General features: G+C 37.5%; 1 protein-coding gene across 9 annotated transcripts; it reads left to right on the forward strand.

The window, feature by feature from the left end:
* Window positions 1-1986: 1986 nt before the first annotated feature.
* On the forward strand, window positions 1987-16871 carry LOC120296284. 9 transcript variants are annotated; one of them, XM_039318068.1, is made up of 12 exons: window positions 1987-2762; window positions 3430-4127; window positions 4234-4947; window positions 10042-10527; window positions 11453-12320; window positions 12445-12701; window positions 12801-12991; window positions 13785-13900; window positions 14569-15042; window positions 15500-15733; window positions 15821-15945; window positions 16157-16871. In XM_039318068.1, exons 2-5 carry the CDS (start codon window positions 3477-3479, stop codon window positions 12299-12301), a joined length of 2700 nt encoding a protein of 899 aa, XP_039174002.1. In that variant the 5' UTR covers window positions 1987-2762; window positions 3430-3476; the 3' UTR covers window positions 12302-12320; window positions 12445-12701; window positions 12801-12991; window positions 13785-13900; window positions 14569-15042; window positions 15500-15733; window positions 15821-15945; window positions 16157-16871. The 9 variants fall into 9 exon arrangements, with proteins under 9 accessions (XP_039174002.1, XP_039174000.1, XP_039173999.1 ...); XM_039318066.1 differs by lacking the exon at window positions 15500-15733 and having other exon boundaries at window positions 12438-12701; window positions 15830-15945; XM_039318065.1 differs by lacking the exon at window positions 15500-15733 and having other exon boundaries at window positions 15830-15945.
* Window positions 16872-18376: the final 1505 nt, after the last annotated feature.

Here is an 18376-nt window from a genome sequence, read left to right on the forward strand (position 1 = left end):
GGATGACAATAGTCAAACAAAGAAACACACAGAAGTTAAACTTGTTGTAATAGGTGGGAGCAACGGGTGATGGCAAGGTAGATGGGAGATTTCGAGTAATGTTGTGGAAGAAAGGATTTTCTCAAGTTGAAGCGGTGAACTTTTGAAGAAGACTAGTTACTCTTTGCCAAAAATAAAAAAGAGAAAAGAAAATAAGGCTTTTCATTGTAAGTTATTCTTCAGAAGGAATAAAACTCGCTCACTAATCAAATTAATGTCCGCAATCATTTTCCAAGTAAAGATCGGGGAAAGATTCGTTATATTGTTTAGCAACGACACTAGTATGGAAATTTTCTTACTCCTTTTTATTTATTTATTCTTTTTTCCCCTTTTGTGCAACTTAATAATGCCCCTCTCTTCTTGGCACATGTATATATTAAGATTTTGGAAGTTCCTGAATTCGTGATTTAACTGAAGCACTAATTCCATGAGTGAACATTGCAGGTTGCGTTTTCGAAATTGGAGACATTAAAAGTCAATGACTTGGATAACGTCGAGTTTTTGTTTTCCCCATCCATGATTAAATCTCTCTCACAACTGAGAGATCTACGAGTATCTTATTGCAAGAAGATGGAGGCGATCATTATGGAGGAAGAAGGGTTGGGATTGGAAATATCAGAAACTCTGGCATTCCCAATGTTAACTAGCTTAAACTTAAAATATTTGGAAAGTTTGATGTGCTTCTCTCGCAAAAAGTGTAAGATTGATTTTTTGTTTTATCACTTTATTGTAGATATATTCATCCTTGCAATACAAATGATGATATTCTTTTCATCCATTGAAAAACTGATGACAGTTCACGAGAAGCTCGGAATCGGGACCACATCAAATCATATTGCACTACACTCTTCAGTCGAGAGGTACATGATTAATGTTATGTCAATATTATATATAACAAAAATATTAAATATGCAAAAGACAAAGCATAGCCAACATAAGAACTAACTAAATAAGTTACAAAGTGTACTTTGGTTAAAATATTTTAAAGAAAATGAGTCGCATACAAACATAAGTATTGAAAGTTGCCGACACGTATGAGTTGCAATTTTTTAATTTTAATTTCTCCGAAATAGTTTCCATAAAGATGGTTGAATATCTCTTATGTTACCTACACAAAGCATGAATGAGTAATACAACTGCCGAATAGGATCTCTAAGCTTGTTGATGTTCCTAGGAAACTTAAGGCTCTCAGCAACCTCGCATGTACGGCATTGACATTGCACGCATGCACATTGAAAGCAATTTAAAAAACAATGGAGAGGAAAGTGAGCAGTAAGTTCGAGAGGTTGTAGATGAAAGGCCTTTAAGATACTCACTTGACTTCAATTGCTTTTAAAAGATCTCTTCTTTTTTTGTCCCTAATCGAAGGAAGCTTTACTCTCCCTTAATTGCACCAACAAAAGGTATTTGAGCCCTCTCTGTTGCTAAACTGAGCAAGATCTCCAGGGTCTAGGGCTTCGGAAATCACCCCTTTAGTTTTAACATGAATTGCAAGACCAAAGTGATCGATTTAGTGACTTCTCTAAGTGCGCTGCAATTTCATTGAATAATTTCATCCATACTATAACTTAAATAACCATCTTTAAGTGATTTAACGAAAGCTACGTACACTAGCTATTTCATTCTTTGGCTAGCAAAAAAGCACAAAGTGTAATTTGATTATTCTTGGAAATTGACTAAATTCAAGAGAGGCAGTGATTTTATTTAATTTTGGGATTATAAGGAACTAATGTGACTATATGATAGTTAAGGAGCCTATCCAAATTGCCATTTTGCCAATTTCAACAGAATTCGGTCAGAATTTCTGTAATTCCAATAGCCTTCTAGTCCTAGAGTCATCAACATTAGTATGGGCATTTTTTACTTACTTTTTTTGCTTTATTCTTTTTTTTTCTTTTTCCTTTTGCGCAACTTAAGACAAGATCGCCAATTTCATGAATTCGAAATTTACATCTTGACACTCATCTATCTTGGAAGTTCATGATTAACTCAATCACCAATTCCGTGAGCGAATATCGCAGGTTGCATTTCCTAAATTGGAGGCATTAGATATCACTAGCTTGGATAATATTGAGATGATATGGGACAATAAAGTTGCTGCGGATTCTTTCCCCAAGCTAAAAACACTTTGTGTGGTTGACTGCAATAAGCTTGTGAGCATAGTTCATTCTTTCATTCTAAGACGTCTCTTGAGCCTGGAAAGCTTGGATGCAAGAGGATGTGGTATACTTGAGGTTGTTTTTGAACTTCACCCACTAAATCATCTAGATGGACATCCTATTGCTCTTCCATTAAAAGAACTAACGGTATCAAGTTTACCAAAGCTAAAGTGCATATGGGATAAGGAACTTCACCACCAAATTAAATTCCAATGTCTACGTTATATTAGCATTTCAAGATGTGAGAGCCTCACCTCTTTATTTCCAAGCTCAGTAGCCAGAGATCCAATCCAACTTGAAAAGTTGAAAATCGATGAATGTGGCATTGTAGAAATCATCGAGAATGAAGAAGGACTAGTTCCCAAGTTTTTATTCCCAATGTTAACCTCCCTTGAGCTTAAGTATCTAAGAGAGTTGAAGTGCCTCTACACCGGAACACATACTTCCCATTGGCCGGCATTGAAGACCTTGAAAGTGCGTGGCTGTGACAAAGTGGAGGTACTTGCATCACACTCTAAGAATGAGATGCCACTTGATAAACCACCTTTCTTCTTGATAGAAAAGGTACAACCGAAGATTACTTCTTTTGCTTTGATGGTGAATATTTGAAGTGATGATTAAGGTCACAATCAAGCATCTTATACAAGTAGCTCTACATAGAAAGATGTAAATTGTACGACTCACCTTCAATCCATATAAATATTTCTACATTGAAACATCACATGTTCATCAATTGTTGATTGAATATTCTTGTCAGATGTATCAAATGCATTCTCAATGATCCCCTTTTAATAACGGTTTAGGCTAATTCCAATGGTTTAGCTCTCTCCTAAGTGCCACAAAGATGAATACACATGGCGTGTGTTGTGATCTTAGCATGGAACCAGTGTCTTGTCTAATTTAAATCCTATAAAGATTACTGATGTTTTACTAAAAACGAAAAGATGTCCATGTGTGACTATAATTGATGCATAAATTATTTTCACAAGGAATTTATCTTTAGAACTGTGAATGTAAGGAGTTACTTAAGTTCAAATGTGGCTACAAGTCAGAATATAAAGATAAGTGATAATGTTTATTTGATGTAGGCACATTTCCTTTCGTTGAATCACATGAGACTCCACATTTTACAAATGTAGTTATTGTGCGCAATATGCAAGACTTATATCATAATACATTAATGCTCTTTTAACTAAGCTGGCTTTAAGTACTGATTTGACTATGTTCTCAGGACGCATTCCCTAATCTCCAAGAGTTAAAATTGGACTTATCGAACGGATGGAGATATGGCATGGGCATTTTCCTGATGGAGAATTCTTCAACAAGCTTAGATTTCTTAAGCTTCGTCATCTCTCCCAGGAGTCTTCAATATCAACATGTCGTTTCGTTGAGAGTTTAACTAGTTTGGATGAGCTAATTGTATGTGAATCTTACCTAGAAGACCTAAACAACAATGAGGAAGCCATAGAAGGCACAAGTCATGAGCTAAAAGTAATATTACCCTTTCCAAGATATATTCGACATCTACAAACTCTAGATGTGTCGCATTGTGATGGGTTATCAAAACTGTTCACACCAACAATTGCTGAAAATTTGGTGGCACTCACAAAATTGAGGATAAGTAATTGTAGAATATTGACAGAAGTCATTAATAATGAGAAAGGTGGGGAGGGGCATGTGGTGGCTTTCAATCAATTGAAGTATATGGAGCTTGATAGGTTGATAGGGTTGAGAAGTTTCAACTCAGGTGGATACACTTTGATATTCCCGCTCTTGGAAGATATCATTGTGACTAGGTGTCCCAACATGAAGTTTTTCTCTCAAGGACCGATAGAGGTATCAAAGTTAAAGAAAGTTCAAGTATCAAAAGAAGTGTGGTTTTGGGCAGGAAACCTCAACATCACCATCCAAAATATGTTTGAAGAAATGGTATGCACTAGTTACCAAATTCCATGTATTTGGATGGTTTTTGACCACTAATTGAATAATCACTTTTTGTTAGAAGTTTACGCTTAATGATGCATTTTTTTGATAGGGTACGTTTGTTGGAGTAAAGAAAATGTTGCTATCTGAGTTCCCTGGGCTGATTGGAAAATGGCATAACAAACTTCATCCCATCAAGTCACATTGGCAATTAGAATCATTGGTGGTAGATAAATGTCCATTTATTAATGCTATTCCATCCGGATTGATACTTGTCCTAGACAATTTGAGCTTTTTGCAAGTGCGCGATTGCAAGTTGCTTGAAGAAATATTTGATTTGGAAGGGTTGGAGGTTGTAGAAAGCACTCAGGTGCTACCTCAGCTGTGCGAATTGAACTTGGCCAATCTACCAAAATTGAGGCGACTGTGGAACAAAGATCTTCAAGAATCAATACACTTTGATTCTCTACGTTTTCTTATCCTTTATAATTGTAGCAACTTGGGACATGCTTTTGCTTCATCCATGGCTCAGTGCCTTGCCAATCTTGAAAAAATGGAAATAAAGGAGTGTGGTCAGATGGAAGGAGTGATCATAGAGGAAGAAGGGCAGGGAAGCGCAATGGAGAAGATTACATTCCCGAAGCTCCGGCAGATGAAACTAGAATGCTTGCCCAATTTGACTTGTCTCCTCTTGGGAAAGAATCATACATTGGAATGCCCCAAATTAACAGTGCTGAGCATTACCCATTGCCCCAAAATGAGAAGTTTGACTAGGCAATCTTGGATGGAGAATGTCCACAACAACCCTTCACTTTTCACTCCCCAGGTCAGCCTTTTAAACAAATGCATTTTTGGCATTTTATTTGGAGCATATTCTCGTAATATTGGATGATGCACGGTATAATACAAATTTTGTGCTTTGTGCGGGTTTATATACATAATCCTTTAGTATTTAATAGGAAGATTAAAAATATTCTAATAATAAATATAACTTCTCCGTATCCTTTTAGAAGTGTTAAGTTGGTGTCAGTTCATGAAATCATTTCATGCATATTACTTTGGAACTAATTAGCAAGGTTTTTAAAAAGGTTATCACAATAACCATATAAAAACATTTACTGTTTGCAATTTCAACAATAAAGAGCTAAACAGTAAACATAGAATAGCATCTAAAAATGGCAATAAAATGTAGTATCGCCACTTCATATTTTCTTGTAGACATCGTTCTATTAAACATGAAGAAAAGGGGAAAAGAAACTTCATAATGTAAAAGCCCAGTTCACAAATTGCTTAGCAATTACAGCTCAATTACAGCTCATTGTAACATATACTGTCTTCCCAATCAATGGCATTGGAGGAATTAGAGAGAGCGACTCTGTTAATTAGAGTGTTATAAACTTTGATAATGATCTATGCAATCAAGTCTTTTATTTCTTAATACTCACCAATGCTTGAGTTGGGTCTTCATGATAAAATAAATATAAATAAAAAGGTCAATCTGCATGAAGCGATTCATCTTCTTTGTTCGTAGATCATACTTGAATCATTATTATATTGAGTGATAATTAGTGTGATACTTCGCACGATCATGTTTGGTGGCAAGATAAAAGGCAGAGTGCTATTTCTAGACCAGAAATGGCGAAAAAAATAAAATAAATAAAAGAGAGAAGAGGACAGCTGGATGATTTTTTTTTTTTTTTTTTGAAGACAGCTGGATGATTAATAGTAGCGATTCCATGGGAATGTTCAGTCAATGCCTTTGCTAAATAAAAATTTAAAAAATCGAAATAAACTATCCAATCAGGTGCATTGAAAACACCACGTAGAATTCGCATGGAACCATCCCCAATTCGACACGAGGCAAATCCGGGCCTACTTGTTTGTGGAACCATCAAAATTTCTGCTCCCCTCTATCTTCATTAACGCCCCGTTAGTGGAAGCTCTGCCGTACTCTGCACCTTGTGGCTCTGCTCCTCTTTCCTCTGTGAACCGCACCGCTGCCTCGGCCTCCGTTGGTTGCGGTGCGCTCACTGGACAAAGGAAAAAGAAGAAGAAGAAGAAGTTAGACAAAGTCTATTTGGTGTTTTAGCTTTTATTTTTTAATATTTTTATTTTATTTTTTCTCCCCCTTAAAAACTCTCGCTTTCAGTCATTTCGTTTCCCCTTGATCCTCATCTTCGCGATGAGGTGAAAATAAAAAAATATTTCTAAGTTTTGTTTGAAATAAGAAACAACTTTTGTTGTTTCTTATTTCTTTTTTTTGAACAAAAGAACAAAAAAAAAAAGTTCCCGGAAAAAAAACAGAAAAAGTGTTTAAAAACAAAAAAGAAACACAACCAAATCTACAGAGAGTCAAGTAACAATAACTTTTCTTTCTCCCCCTCCCCCTCATCCTCTTACGTTCTGTTTTTTTGGGGGCGATTGATTGGGTGGTCTGTCCAATGGTTGAATCGAAAGCTTCAGAATCGCTTTTCTGAAGCTCGCCTCCTCTCTGTGCGCGTGCTTCCATGGGTTCCGAGTGATTACGCGAACCGGAGCTTGTTGGTTATGCTGGGTCGAAGTGGATCTCCGATGCGAAGCGATTTCGGCGTCGATTCGATCAGGGCATTGATTCCGGCGAAGAAAAATTAAAAAAAAAAAAAATCTCTTCAGCCCTTTCTTCCTCCTCCTTCGTCCACAGCCGCCCGATCTCCGCCCCTCCTCCACTGTCGCCAACGGCGGAGTCACCGACGCCTTGATTAGGCTGACCCCCGCTATGTCCAAGCCGAGCATGGCCAGCTTCCCTCTGTTTTGTCCGTCTCATAGTTCTACAGATCTCGAAATCTGGCCGTCCATAGCGACGGAGTTGCAGATCTGGAAATCAACCACCGTCGCTCGCAGCCATGGACGAGCCGCTGTTGCTAGAGGCATGGTTGCAGATCCGGAAGTTCCGTTGCGAGTAACAACGGCTTATGGACTGCCATTGTCCCCTCCGTCGTCTCCCGCGATTGGCTCGTGGTCGGCCCCGTCCATGGCCGAGCCACCCCTCCATCGTCACAGCTGCTCGTGGTCGTTGCCCGTCCAGATCTGGACTGGAGTCGCGCCTCCAGATCTGGAATCGTCCATGGATGCAAGCCTAGCTCGTCCATGGCTCGCGAGGAGGCTCCTCCACAGATCTGGCGACCGCTGCTTGTCCATGGCCATGAACCTTGACGGCGAGTTTGAGATCCCGACGGCCATGGACTGCGAGGTCAAACAGCGAAAGAAAAAACAAAGGAATCGATGTCGGGGAAGAGTGGCCATGGACGAGACGGCCGGAGCTGAACGCGGCCATGGACGAGACGTGTCATGAAGGGGTAAACCACAAAGACGACGGAGAGGGTTGGACGCTCGGCTATGGTCGCCTTGGACGCGACGCCGGCAAATCTGCCGGTGGCGACGGCGGAGGGAGGCGGGAAGGTTGGGCTCAATGTGGCTGGAGATGGAGGAGAAAGCGTAGATGGAGGAGGAAAGTGAGGTGGATTGAGATTTTTTATATTTAGACATCAGAAAAAAAAAAGAAAAAAAAAAGCCCAATGTTTAGTCAATTTCATAGCTACATAAAAAATTAAAAATAATATGAAATAATCATCCAGTCAACACTTCCATCACGTCTCATGAAATTCTCCTCACGTAAAGACTCAACGCAGTAAATGACGACCTCCTCCGGCGATTCTTTTTTTGGGTCGAAACTGAGGCACTTGAAAATGCGCGATATCATTTTTTATTACAAATTCTATACAACTTTTGTTTTTTTGTTTTTTTACTGACGGACGAAATGCTTTTTTTTTTTCCTTATTCTAATACTTTTACGCAATTCTTCCTATTGTTTTATGCAAGTAGAATGTTTAATTATAACAAGTATCTACACATTTTTTTACTTTTTAATTGTTAGAGTTATCACTAATTATTTATCTATAATGTCGTTTGCATGTATAAGTTGTTATATAATGCCGAGCCCTAAATTCTAAGAATATTTCAAAAAGTCATTATAACACTCAACAGCAATACTAATAAATTTGGGGAAGTATGAAAATAGTCATATGATCTTTTGATAGTGACAAGTTGTGATAGCGTTAATTTCATTTTAGTATCAAATATAAGCTGTCATATAATAATTGATTTCTCCCACATTATTAGATAATTTCAAAAACTCATCAAAATCCTCAATTAAGAATATTAATAGATTTAAGGAAGTGTGGAAAGTCATTATGTTTTTTTTTCCTTTATGTGACAAGTCGTAATTGCATTAATTATATTATAACCAAATGAAAAATATCAATACTTGCTTTTCAATGGACAATTCCTTGGAGGTCATGATGTAGTAAAAAAAAAAAAAACACTCTTGAATTTCTCCATACAAACAAAATGCGATTAGTGCCACACACACTTTTTGCCAAGGGGTGGATCACTTGTACACCGCAAGATTCTATTTTTATTTTTCCACAACAAATCTGAATAAATGTTTTTTCAAGGATGTTATTAATGATCCAATGTAAAACTAGTAAATTAACCTAACCTGCTTTTGCTAAGATCATAACATTATGTTATTTTTTCAAGTCGTTATGTTGCCCATGCCTATTAAGAAATTATTTTCTTTCAATGCAAAAATTCTCCATACATAAAAAAGAAAAAGGTTGTGAAAAATTGAAGTTGCTATATATTTTTTTATATCCAGTTTGCCATATAAATTTCATGACTCTTCTCTTTAGTGAACTGTATTAATTAGAAGATTCATAAGTACTGTTTGCAATTTAGTATGAATAAGTAGCAGTGCTCATAGTAAATAGAGGAAATAATGTTGAGCCAAGCATTAGTTTCATCCATTCCTTCTTCAATACATATATTGCTTAAGTTCTTCGGACTCGCTATTCATATCCTTAGTTGGCTGGCTCATCATCACCATGCCCTTACTTTTTCTCTAATTGTTATGCATGTTCACCTTGAAGCAAACAAATCTAAAACATAATCGATCTTTGCCGACAAAACTAACATAACAGAAATTTTCAGTCTGTATCAATGAATCTAAATGTTGCTCTTTTCAATAGTTCTATCGGACTACCTAGTAAGCTCCCTAAACTTTTTGCCAGTCTTCGTGCTTATTCATTACAAAAATACAACTTGTCACTCCTCCATGGCATCAACATTGTTTTGCGGGATTCATATTCTATTCTTCTTCATCTGTCCTCATTTAATTGCATAGAGAAACAGCTGAGTAACCTGTCATTGATGTCTAGTTAATGGCTCCATTCATGCATCAGCATAAACAGGAGGGCTCTCATTTCTCTCTATTTCACTTTTGCATTGTAGGTTTTCTTATACTTTAGATGCTCTTGCATCCAATTGGAAATAGCCCCTCTCTCTCTCTCTCTCTCTCTCTCTCTCTCTCATTGTGACGCAAGAGCTACTATCAAAAGAATGAGGACTCGAGGGGGGATTAGGATGAAGTTGAAAGGTATAGAATCGGAATTCGGGAGACCTGCTTAGCAACCATTTGAACGAGCCCAAGTTCCACGTGCATAGGGCCCATTTGCCTAATTCCTAGACTTCTAAGTTATCGCTATGATTTGCCGAGTAATCAAGAAAAGTCAACATTGTCTCGTCACTTCAAAATCTATGGACCCTTAATCGTCAATTAAGCCACTCAAAAAGTCAATGCTAAACGTACTATCGATTTATAAAAGCATTTATGATTTCATGCTTGTTGCAATGCAATACCCTTGGCCTTAGTCATCAATCAACTTGTATAAAAGCATCAATCAACCCCTCCCTATTTATGTCACTAACAAGATCTTGACTTCTCATGATTTGTGAGAACAAGGGAAGTCTGGAAATTCCTTCTTTAAGGTCATAATTCAATGCAATCACATCCATTGTGTTATTTTTTTTCTCAATATGTCAGGTACAATTTCCTCGACTTACGCAGATGCATCTCTCCCATATGGACAATTTAAGCAAAATATGGATTGATGGTCCTCAAGAAACTTTGACTTTTGATTGTTTAAGGGAAGTGGAGGTTCAGAACTGTAAGAGCCTTGAAAATTTGTTTCCGTATTGGGTGGCTACAAGTTTAAACCAACTTAAAAAAATTCAAGTGGACTCTTGTGAGATCGAGGAAATAGTTGCTAGCAGGGATGACACTCCACGCTCCAATACTACTCAAGATCTTTTCCCAAAACTAACCTCTTTGGTGTTACATGATATGCCACGACTCAAGAGCTTCTGTCCTAACTTGCCCACTTTGAATTGGCCATTACTAGAGGAATTACGAGTGACTCACTGTGACAAACTTAACATGTTATCCTTTGCGGCATCCATGAACAATTGGGCTCAAAGAGATGATCAACAAGACCTTTCAGATCAAGAAGCACATTCTTCATTTGAGAGGGTATGATATAGCTACTCTCCCTTAGTTTCTACTTTGTTCTTGAAAGCAGTCACTAATATCATATCCATTGCATATCATGTTGCGTTATAATGTTATAGAAAACATGATCTCCCTTTCCTATTAGTATGTCAACAACATTAAGATATTTCTAATATCTTACCTACACTTTCATTGTGGACATGCATAAAATATTCCATTACCTCGAGTTACAAAAATATTAACGGTATTCTATTGACAACAGAATAAATTCCTAATCTAACCTAATGGTGCTCCTTGGCGACATCAATAAGTATTTGACAAAAGGTCCTCTCAATTATTGACACGTGTCACACATTTGAACTTTTCTTCTATATTTCATCTTCTACAAACTCTAAAAAAAATCAATTCGAACTTTTTTTTTTAAAACAAAAATAACATTAGTACCTTAGTGCACTATTTTCTACTGTATTTTTTAATACACTGGTGCACTGCATAGTCGTCGTGTTGTCTTGTTATAATACTATAGAAAACTAGAACCCCTTTCCTATAAGTTTGTGGACAATGTAAGGTATTTTGATATCTTAAGCACACTTCTAAATTTGTGGACCCCATATGTTTTAGTAACATCATGAGTGCATCCCGCTACATAACATTCCAAAGATGATAAATTTTTGTTGACAAGATAAGAAATTCCTAATAAAAGATGAATTTAGTGAGTGCAAGGATCTTGAATTTAGATTCACTCTATGCACTTGACCAAACCAACCTCTACTTGAGACTTTTAAAAGCTTGAGTCTTGAAAAAAAAGGTTCTTGAGATATAATGAACTTTAAGAAGATGGCCACCTTCTGTGCAAATCATCTAAATAGGTTTACTTTTTACAACACATGATTTATTGCAAAACTTTGTAGAATTTACTTCTCTTATTGTATTGGTTGTTTGACAGGACTTTCCCAACTTTAAGAGACTTTTATTAGTCAATAACAATATTCAGATGATACAAGATGGAAATTTTCCCGATGACATCTTTAGCAAACCAAAAGCACTAACACTGGCATGCTTTCATGATGAAAATGCCATCTTTCCTTCTATATTTCTCTTAGAGAGATTTCACAATCTACAAAGCCTTGAGGTATTCTGTAGCTCCTTTGAAGATATATTCCTGGACGAAGGGCTCGTTGAAGAGGGGAAACATCCGGTGCTTGAAAATTTAAGAGAAATTAAGTTAAACAAGTTACACTACTTGAAGCGTGTGTGGAGAGAAGACTCTTTAGTGTCGAAAATTATTCAGAGCATCGAAACATTTGAGATTTGGGATTGTCCCTGTTTGATGACAATATTTCCAACTGTGGCATCCTTCCAAAATCTGACGAAGTTAGTGGTGAAGAATTCCTCTGGATTGGTACATCTAGTAACAGTTTCAACGGTCACAAATTTGATGCATCTCAATAACATGACTATAATAGGATGTGAAAAAATGAAAGAAATAGTGGCCAATGATGAAATTGGAGAAGGAAAAGTGATTTTTTTTGGAAATCTACACTATTTGACACTCCAAGATCTGCCAAGCCTAGAATGCTTCTCCTCCATCTCGAGTTGCACCTTCAGGTTCCCATGCTTATGGACTATTAAAGTGGAAGAGTGTCCGAAAATGAAGAGCTTTTCTAAGGGTACGCTAAGCACACCACAACTATGTTGGCCGCTTGGTTCGGTGAGCTTGTTCAGATACAAGTGGAAAAGGAATTGGGGGGAGGGTGATGATCTCAATACAACCATACAAAAGTTATCAGCATAAACAAATGCACATAGAATTGGTAAAGATTCAATTGATGTCATTCTCTCATCCATTCGTTTTTTCTTCTTATTTTTTGGTAGCACGGTAAGTTTTTAAATTTTTCTTTTTGTAACTTTTCTATTATTGATACCGTCAGATCAAAGCATCATCAACCCTTATCTATCGGTCGATCTCGCCTCCTCCTTCCCTGAACAGCAGGAAGCCAAACAGGGCTCTCCTCGTCCTTCCTGACGCCAGAGGCTCTCTCTGCTGCATTCACGGAGGAGGGAGCGAAAAGGGAGCGTCGGGAATTGCCAGGACTGAGAGAAGATGGCACTGCTGAGTCTGGACAGTTAGTCCTCCACTCACTTCATCCAAGAAGAAGATCATTCTCTCTCTCCGCATCTGTATCCGACGAATCGTAAGTTCACGCTTCTGCACACATCATTTCTCCTGTCTGCCAGAATTTCTTCTCAACTTTCGTGTCTTGTTGCTCGTAATTTTCTTCCGGTTTTCGTAGAGACCTTTCCTCAATCGTCGTCGTCTTCTTCAGCTAGGGCTCTGCTTTTTAAATTCGTTCCGTGTAAATTTCTCAGTCCGCTACTTCAGATCATGGACCAATAGAGGTCCTCCACTGACATCATCAAAGAAGAAGATCACTCTCTCTCTCTCGTTCTCTCGCTCTCTCTCGCACTTGAACCCGGCAAACTCGTAAGTTCACGTTTCTTCCGATTTTGGTGTCTTATTGCGCATTAATTAGGTTGAACTCGGAAGCTGGTTTCGTAGAGATCTTCCTCAATCCTCATCTTCTTCTTCAGCAAAGGGCTCTGTTCTTCAAAATTCGTTCAACATTAGAGTCTAAAAGCATAAGTTCCTCAAACTCACAATTTTATCTTAACAATGGAGTAATTGAAATAGGGAAAAGAATGAAAGGACTATTATTGGGACATGAGCTGGTGGTTGGATGTTCGGAAAGATAACAATCGTCTCCTTTTTTCGTGGATAGATAAGTTGCAAAAGCAATTCCTAAGGCGTCTTAGAATTAGAATCCAAGTCCTCTTATATGGAGAAATTTGATGATGTGATTCAATGTCGGAGAAGTAGAATATATATGTTAATTGCACAAAGAGACTATGTTCATGTGGACAAGCAAATTGCAAAGAATGTTGCTGCCTCCTTAACTAAAGAGAAAGGCCTAATTGATAAGGGGCTAGCTTTTTGTGATTATGAAATTTCACTGTAGATCTAATGACTGATAATTTTGTTTTCAAATAGGATATGCTGTTGTATTTTGTTATATTAATTAGATTTGGGGAAAAAAGAGATTTTACTTTGTCAACTTGAACCAATAGTTTGATAAAACCTTAGTTGAGCTGCGCTTAAAAGAATCAAACAGCTTAAGTTTAAATTTTCAATTCAATCAATGTTCCAGTCATCAACGTATTTGCTTTTTCCCTTGTGATTGTTTGTGTGGCTGAAATTGATATGTTTTAAATATATGCAGGACCTGGAAGGCTTCTTCTGACTGTGTGCCCTATTGCATTCTGGGAGCATAGATTGGACCTTGACTTTGGATTAATGGCTTTCGTCATTTGGTTTATTGTCTCCTGAAACTAACAAGTAATGCCTTAAACTCACTCTGTTTACAATTTAATTCTCTCATTAGGGTATGCTTATGTCTTGGTCTTTTCTTCACAATATGTTGGTTTTTCAACCATGTACATGCGCACTCGGCTCCTGTTCAATTCATCTTGCAACATATTTAGGAAATTTAGCAAATTGTGACTCTCAGGTATTCGAACAGGTCATGGATGGTGAAGCTAAGGAGTTGTGGATGAGATCTTTTTTTTTTTTTTTGGGGGTATGTTCTTTTCCACTGGTTGGCCCAAATTTGCAAGAGAAGGTCATCTGCATGTAGAAACTCATTGATAGGGATGATTTTCTGTTCAGAATCCACATATTCAGTAGTGCTGGTTAGGACTTGATTTACATTGATCTAGATGAACTCTGGAAGTGTCACTTTCACTGGTCCAGAATGAATTTAGTATTCCAAATAATAACTCCTTTATATAGTCTTGAGGAATCAATGAAGTGTACTTCTATGCCGATTGGGTTTTATGAGGTTGATCATAATCCAGATGCACACTCATTAATGCCACATTCCAAATCTGAATGAACTGAAAAGTATGTGCTTCAAGACGTCCTTTTTGGTTTATGCGTTCTTCATTTTGAATTTAAAAACAAGTCTCATAGGCTTATTAAGATTATGGGTTTTATTTTTCCTACAGGAATATTAAAAATGTTCAAAAGGATGCTTTTGAGAGCATGGTGCAATTATTTGGCGTGTAGAATTGGAAAAATGTGATGAGATGGTTTGTTTAGTAAAGGGTTTGAATGAATATGCAGAGCATTACTCTATCTGTGAGGTTCAATTTTTGGTCTTCTAATATGAAGGGGACTCCATTTCCCGTGTCACCATAATTGATGAGAGGATGTCCGAGATAGAATATCTGCCAATCAGTGTTGATATGAGGAACCAAGCCTCAGCAATTATGGAATTGTCTTGCTGAAAGTGGAAAATGCCTTTGATTGCCATGACCTTTCAGTCAAGCTTAAAGTCTGGGGGGATGAATTGCATTCAGCCAAGTGTCCTCGGTTTTGTATGGAAATCGAATTTGATCAGGTTTGCAAAGTCCATGGCAGTTCCTATGTAGAGTTTGGGAGGGACAGAAGTTCCAATTGCTCATCACAAGATTTTCCAGGTGTGAATCTTAATATTAGCTAATTCTGCCCTTGATTGTGTTGTTTCTCGTGTTTGATTCAAATACTGTACAAGAACTGTTCATGTCGTTAGGCTAAGAGAAACTGTGTTAGAGCTAACTCATTCTCTTAGTGTTTCTCCATCTCTAGATCTCCTATGTATGCATATATATGTGTTGAGACTGAATGCGCCGGCAATTGCTGTGGTGTTTCGGTTGAGCTTGAAGTCTTGGGGGATGAATTGCATCCAGTCAAGTGTCCTCAGCTTTGTATGGCAATGGAATATGATTAGGTTTGCAAAGTTCATTGCAGTTCCCATGCACATTCATTAGCAAAAAGTTTGGGTAGGGACAAAGTTCGAACTGCTCATCACGAGATTTTTTGAGTGTGAATCTTAATATATTAGCAAATTCTCCCTTTGACTGTGTTGTTCTCGTGTTTGATTCAAATATCATGCAGGAACTCTCCACGTCGTTAGGCTAAGAGAAACTGTGTTGGAGCTAATTCATTCTTGTAATGTTTCTTTGTCTATAGCTCTCCCCCGTGTACATATGTATGTGTTGGGGAGTCTCATAAATAATGGAAACGAACCGAGCCAGTCATATCAGATTTCATTGTGGTGAGAATGGATTGGTGTGTATATAGGCCTCAGGAAGCTAGACCATTAGCAAGACTCAGATCTATAGATTTAAGGTTGCTATGTCAGTAGAAATGAGTTTTACATAACAAAAAATAGAATACGCCTAAAACGCTAAAGCCTTTTTCATGTTCTGTTTGCAGGTGCTGTAGGTAAGCTGAGAGAGTCAAGCTTGTGAAGAGCTCTTGAACTGGCCAGCAAATTTATACTCGATTATCCTTTCTTCCAAATTGTGGTGAGGTGAATATATCTGAAGAAAAGCAATATGGTAAGATCCTCATGACAATGACAACTCTTGGATTTAAATCACATAGAGCTGCTAGACTGTGTTAGATCTAGATATTAATCACGTGGCAATAATTTTTTTTTTTTTTTTGTCCTTTACATGCTTTGAAAAGGATATTCATACTGTCTTCCTCAGAAACATTGGTTGTTTTTTCCTTTCTGATGACAAAATTGCAAAATGTCTCCTTGAGCAGGGAGTTCCTGGTTCATTCCTAAAGATGCACTTTAAGAAAAGCCCGCAGACCATGGCTCTCATATTTCAAGACAAAGCATGGCATTGAAGCTCACCAGCCCTGAACATCATGGAAAGCTATTAGCCCGCAGGGCTGCATTCATGAGAGAAACTTCTCTGAAGGCAGAAGAGGCGTGTGTTTGAGCTCTACTGAAAAGGACAATTCGTGTTCGGACTATCCAACTTCAGAACCACTGATAAGACTTGGCTGAATGATAATACTATGCAATACAATATAGCAGAGGAAGTTTCGACTTAGCTCACTTTTGGTGAGAATGTGACTTTCAGAATGGCTCGGCTGAATTCTTCTTCCAAGTCGGCAAAATGGACAAAAGCATGAGCTTTGTTCCAATGAATGAAATGGTCCTGAATGTGTACGATGCCTTTCCTTGATCCTAGACTCAATAATCACCATGAGGGCACGAGTTGTGAGTCGGAGGAAGCTGATTACTACTTTTGATTCTGTAACTTCCATTTCAGGAGACAATCTCTAGAATCTAGGGCTTCTTCAAGGTTTCCAGTGGCTCAACCTGACCTTTAGAATTGTAGAGGGTAGTAACATCGGATACACTTCCCCTAAGCCATGTACCAAGTCTAAATTTCAAGGTGTAACCATGATTTTACAAGCTCCGATGAACTTAATCAGATTCTGTTCATTCTCTTTTTGATTTCTTCAAGATTTTGTGTCTTTTCGCATGTGAGAAATTTGTTAGTTTCTTCTCATATAGAAAGCATTCAGAATTTATTCTGTCAAATTAACTGAATCGTGATATGCATGACAAAGCAATTTCCAATCTATGCTGCATCTTTTCATGGTTAGTCAATTGAGGAAATTTTCACATCAATGTCTACTAAAATTCCTCATTGTTCAACTGTGGAAAAAGGGATTTCTAGTCACGCACCTTTCTACCCTGGGCCATGGCGCCAAATGAAATGATATCATAGGATATAGATGTAGAAGTCCCCCAGCGTGGAAGGAATGGCTTTACTGGGAAGCAGTTTACACTTTACATGTAGATTGAGCCATTTTGAGTTGGTTTTTCATGGTCCTATACTTCGTAGACCTCCCATTACACTCTTAAATTAGCTCGCAAATTCAATTTATAACCATCCTTTTTCAAAATGGTGATCCTGCATTTTATATGAATAGTCTCATATGATCTTGAACTTAATTCGTCACCTATACCTAGAGCTCAATTATGATTGTCAGCGCCTACAATATCATGACCGCTTTAGCAATTGATGTCCACTTGTTGGAGTTTTTTCCATTTATACAGTGTTTATAATTGAAGCCAATAGACACTAGAACAATATTCACTAATAACATGTACTAAAAAAAAGGATGTTAGCTAGCAATTTCTTTTCATCCTTTAGCACTTTTGGAAGGATAAATTAATCCTTAAATTTCCTTGACCTCAAATTATTATCTTCTTGTTCTTTGCCCTCCAATTTTATCCTTTGATTTCTCATTCCACTCAAATAATTGCATAGCTTGGTTGTTCAAACATGTAGATGTGTAGAGTATTCTGAGTGGATTCATTAAGCAACATATTCAGAAAAAAGCAAAGAGCAACTCTTAGGTATTTCAATTGAGAAGCCTGTCGGGGCCTACAGACTCGTAAGAGGGGCTTGATCTCTATATTTTTCTTCTGGTTGACTTGCATTTCCGAGAGAAACTCATGCGTGTAGGAGACGTTTGCATGTTTGAGCTAATTGATAGGGATGATAGTATTTGAAGACTCCATTTTGAGTCTGCATGTTTCAGCTAGTCAATAGGAATGATGGTGTTTGAAGACTTCATTGTATGAAATGAGTATTCCCATATTTAGTCGCGCTACATCACTGACAAGCAAACTTCCTTTTCTTTGTTAATTGAAAATAAACTCCAAAAAGATTTTTGAAGACTTGATGCGTCAATTTGTAACGCAACGATTAAGGTAGGAATTCTAGGTAGCTATATTTTCATAAATTTCCACTTCTTCATTAATGTTCAGAAGAGTTACTAGTTAAATAGAAGACAATAGCACTATCAAAATGGATGAGTCATTTATCCAGGTTAGAGTCAGGACAACTAAATTAAACTCTATCGTCAGATCCCCCATGAATGAATGGACCAAGATGATCGCCTAAAGGCCTGCATTCTTTGTAGCAACGGCTTCTCATTACTACGTGCTTATCACTA

This window comes from Eucalyptus grandis, chromosome 7 (genome assembly GCF_016545825.1).
Source record: "Eucalyptus grandis isolate ANBG69807.140 chromosome 7, ASM1654582v1, whole genome shotgun sequence".
In the NCBI taxonomy this organism is placed as follows: domain Eukaryota; kingdom Viridiplantae; phylum Streptophyta; class Magnoliopsida; order Myrtales; family Myrtaceae; genus Eucalyptus; species Eucalyptus grandis.

Bases quoted from the DNA above. Each gene is read 5' to 3' on its own strand.
- LOC120296284 (XM_039318066.1), top strand. From the start codon at position 3,477: ATGGAGATATGGCATGGGCATTTTCCTGATGGAGAATTCTTCAACAAG. The intron at 4,128-4,233 runs GTATGCACTAGT...TTTTTTTGATAG, and splicing joins AAAATATGTTTGAAGAAATG to GGTACGTTTGTTGGAGTAAA. The intron at 4,948-10,041 runs GTCAGCCTTTTA...TCAATATGTCAG, and splicing joins CTTCACTTTTCACTCCCCAG to GTACAATTTCCTCGACTTAC.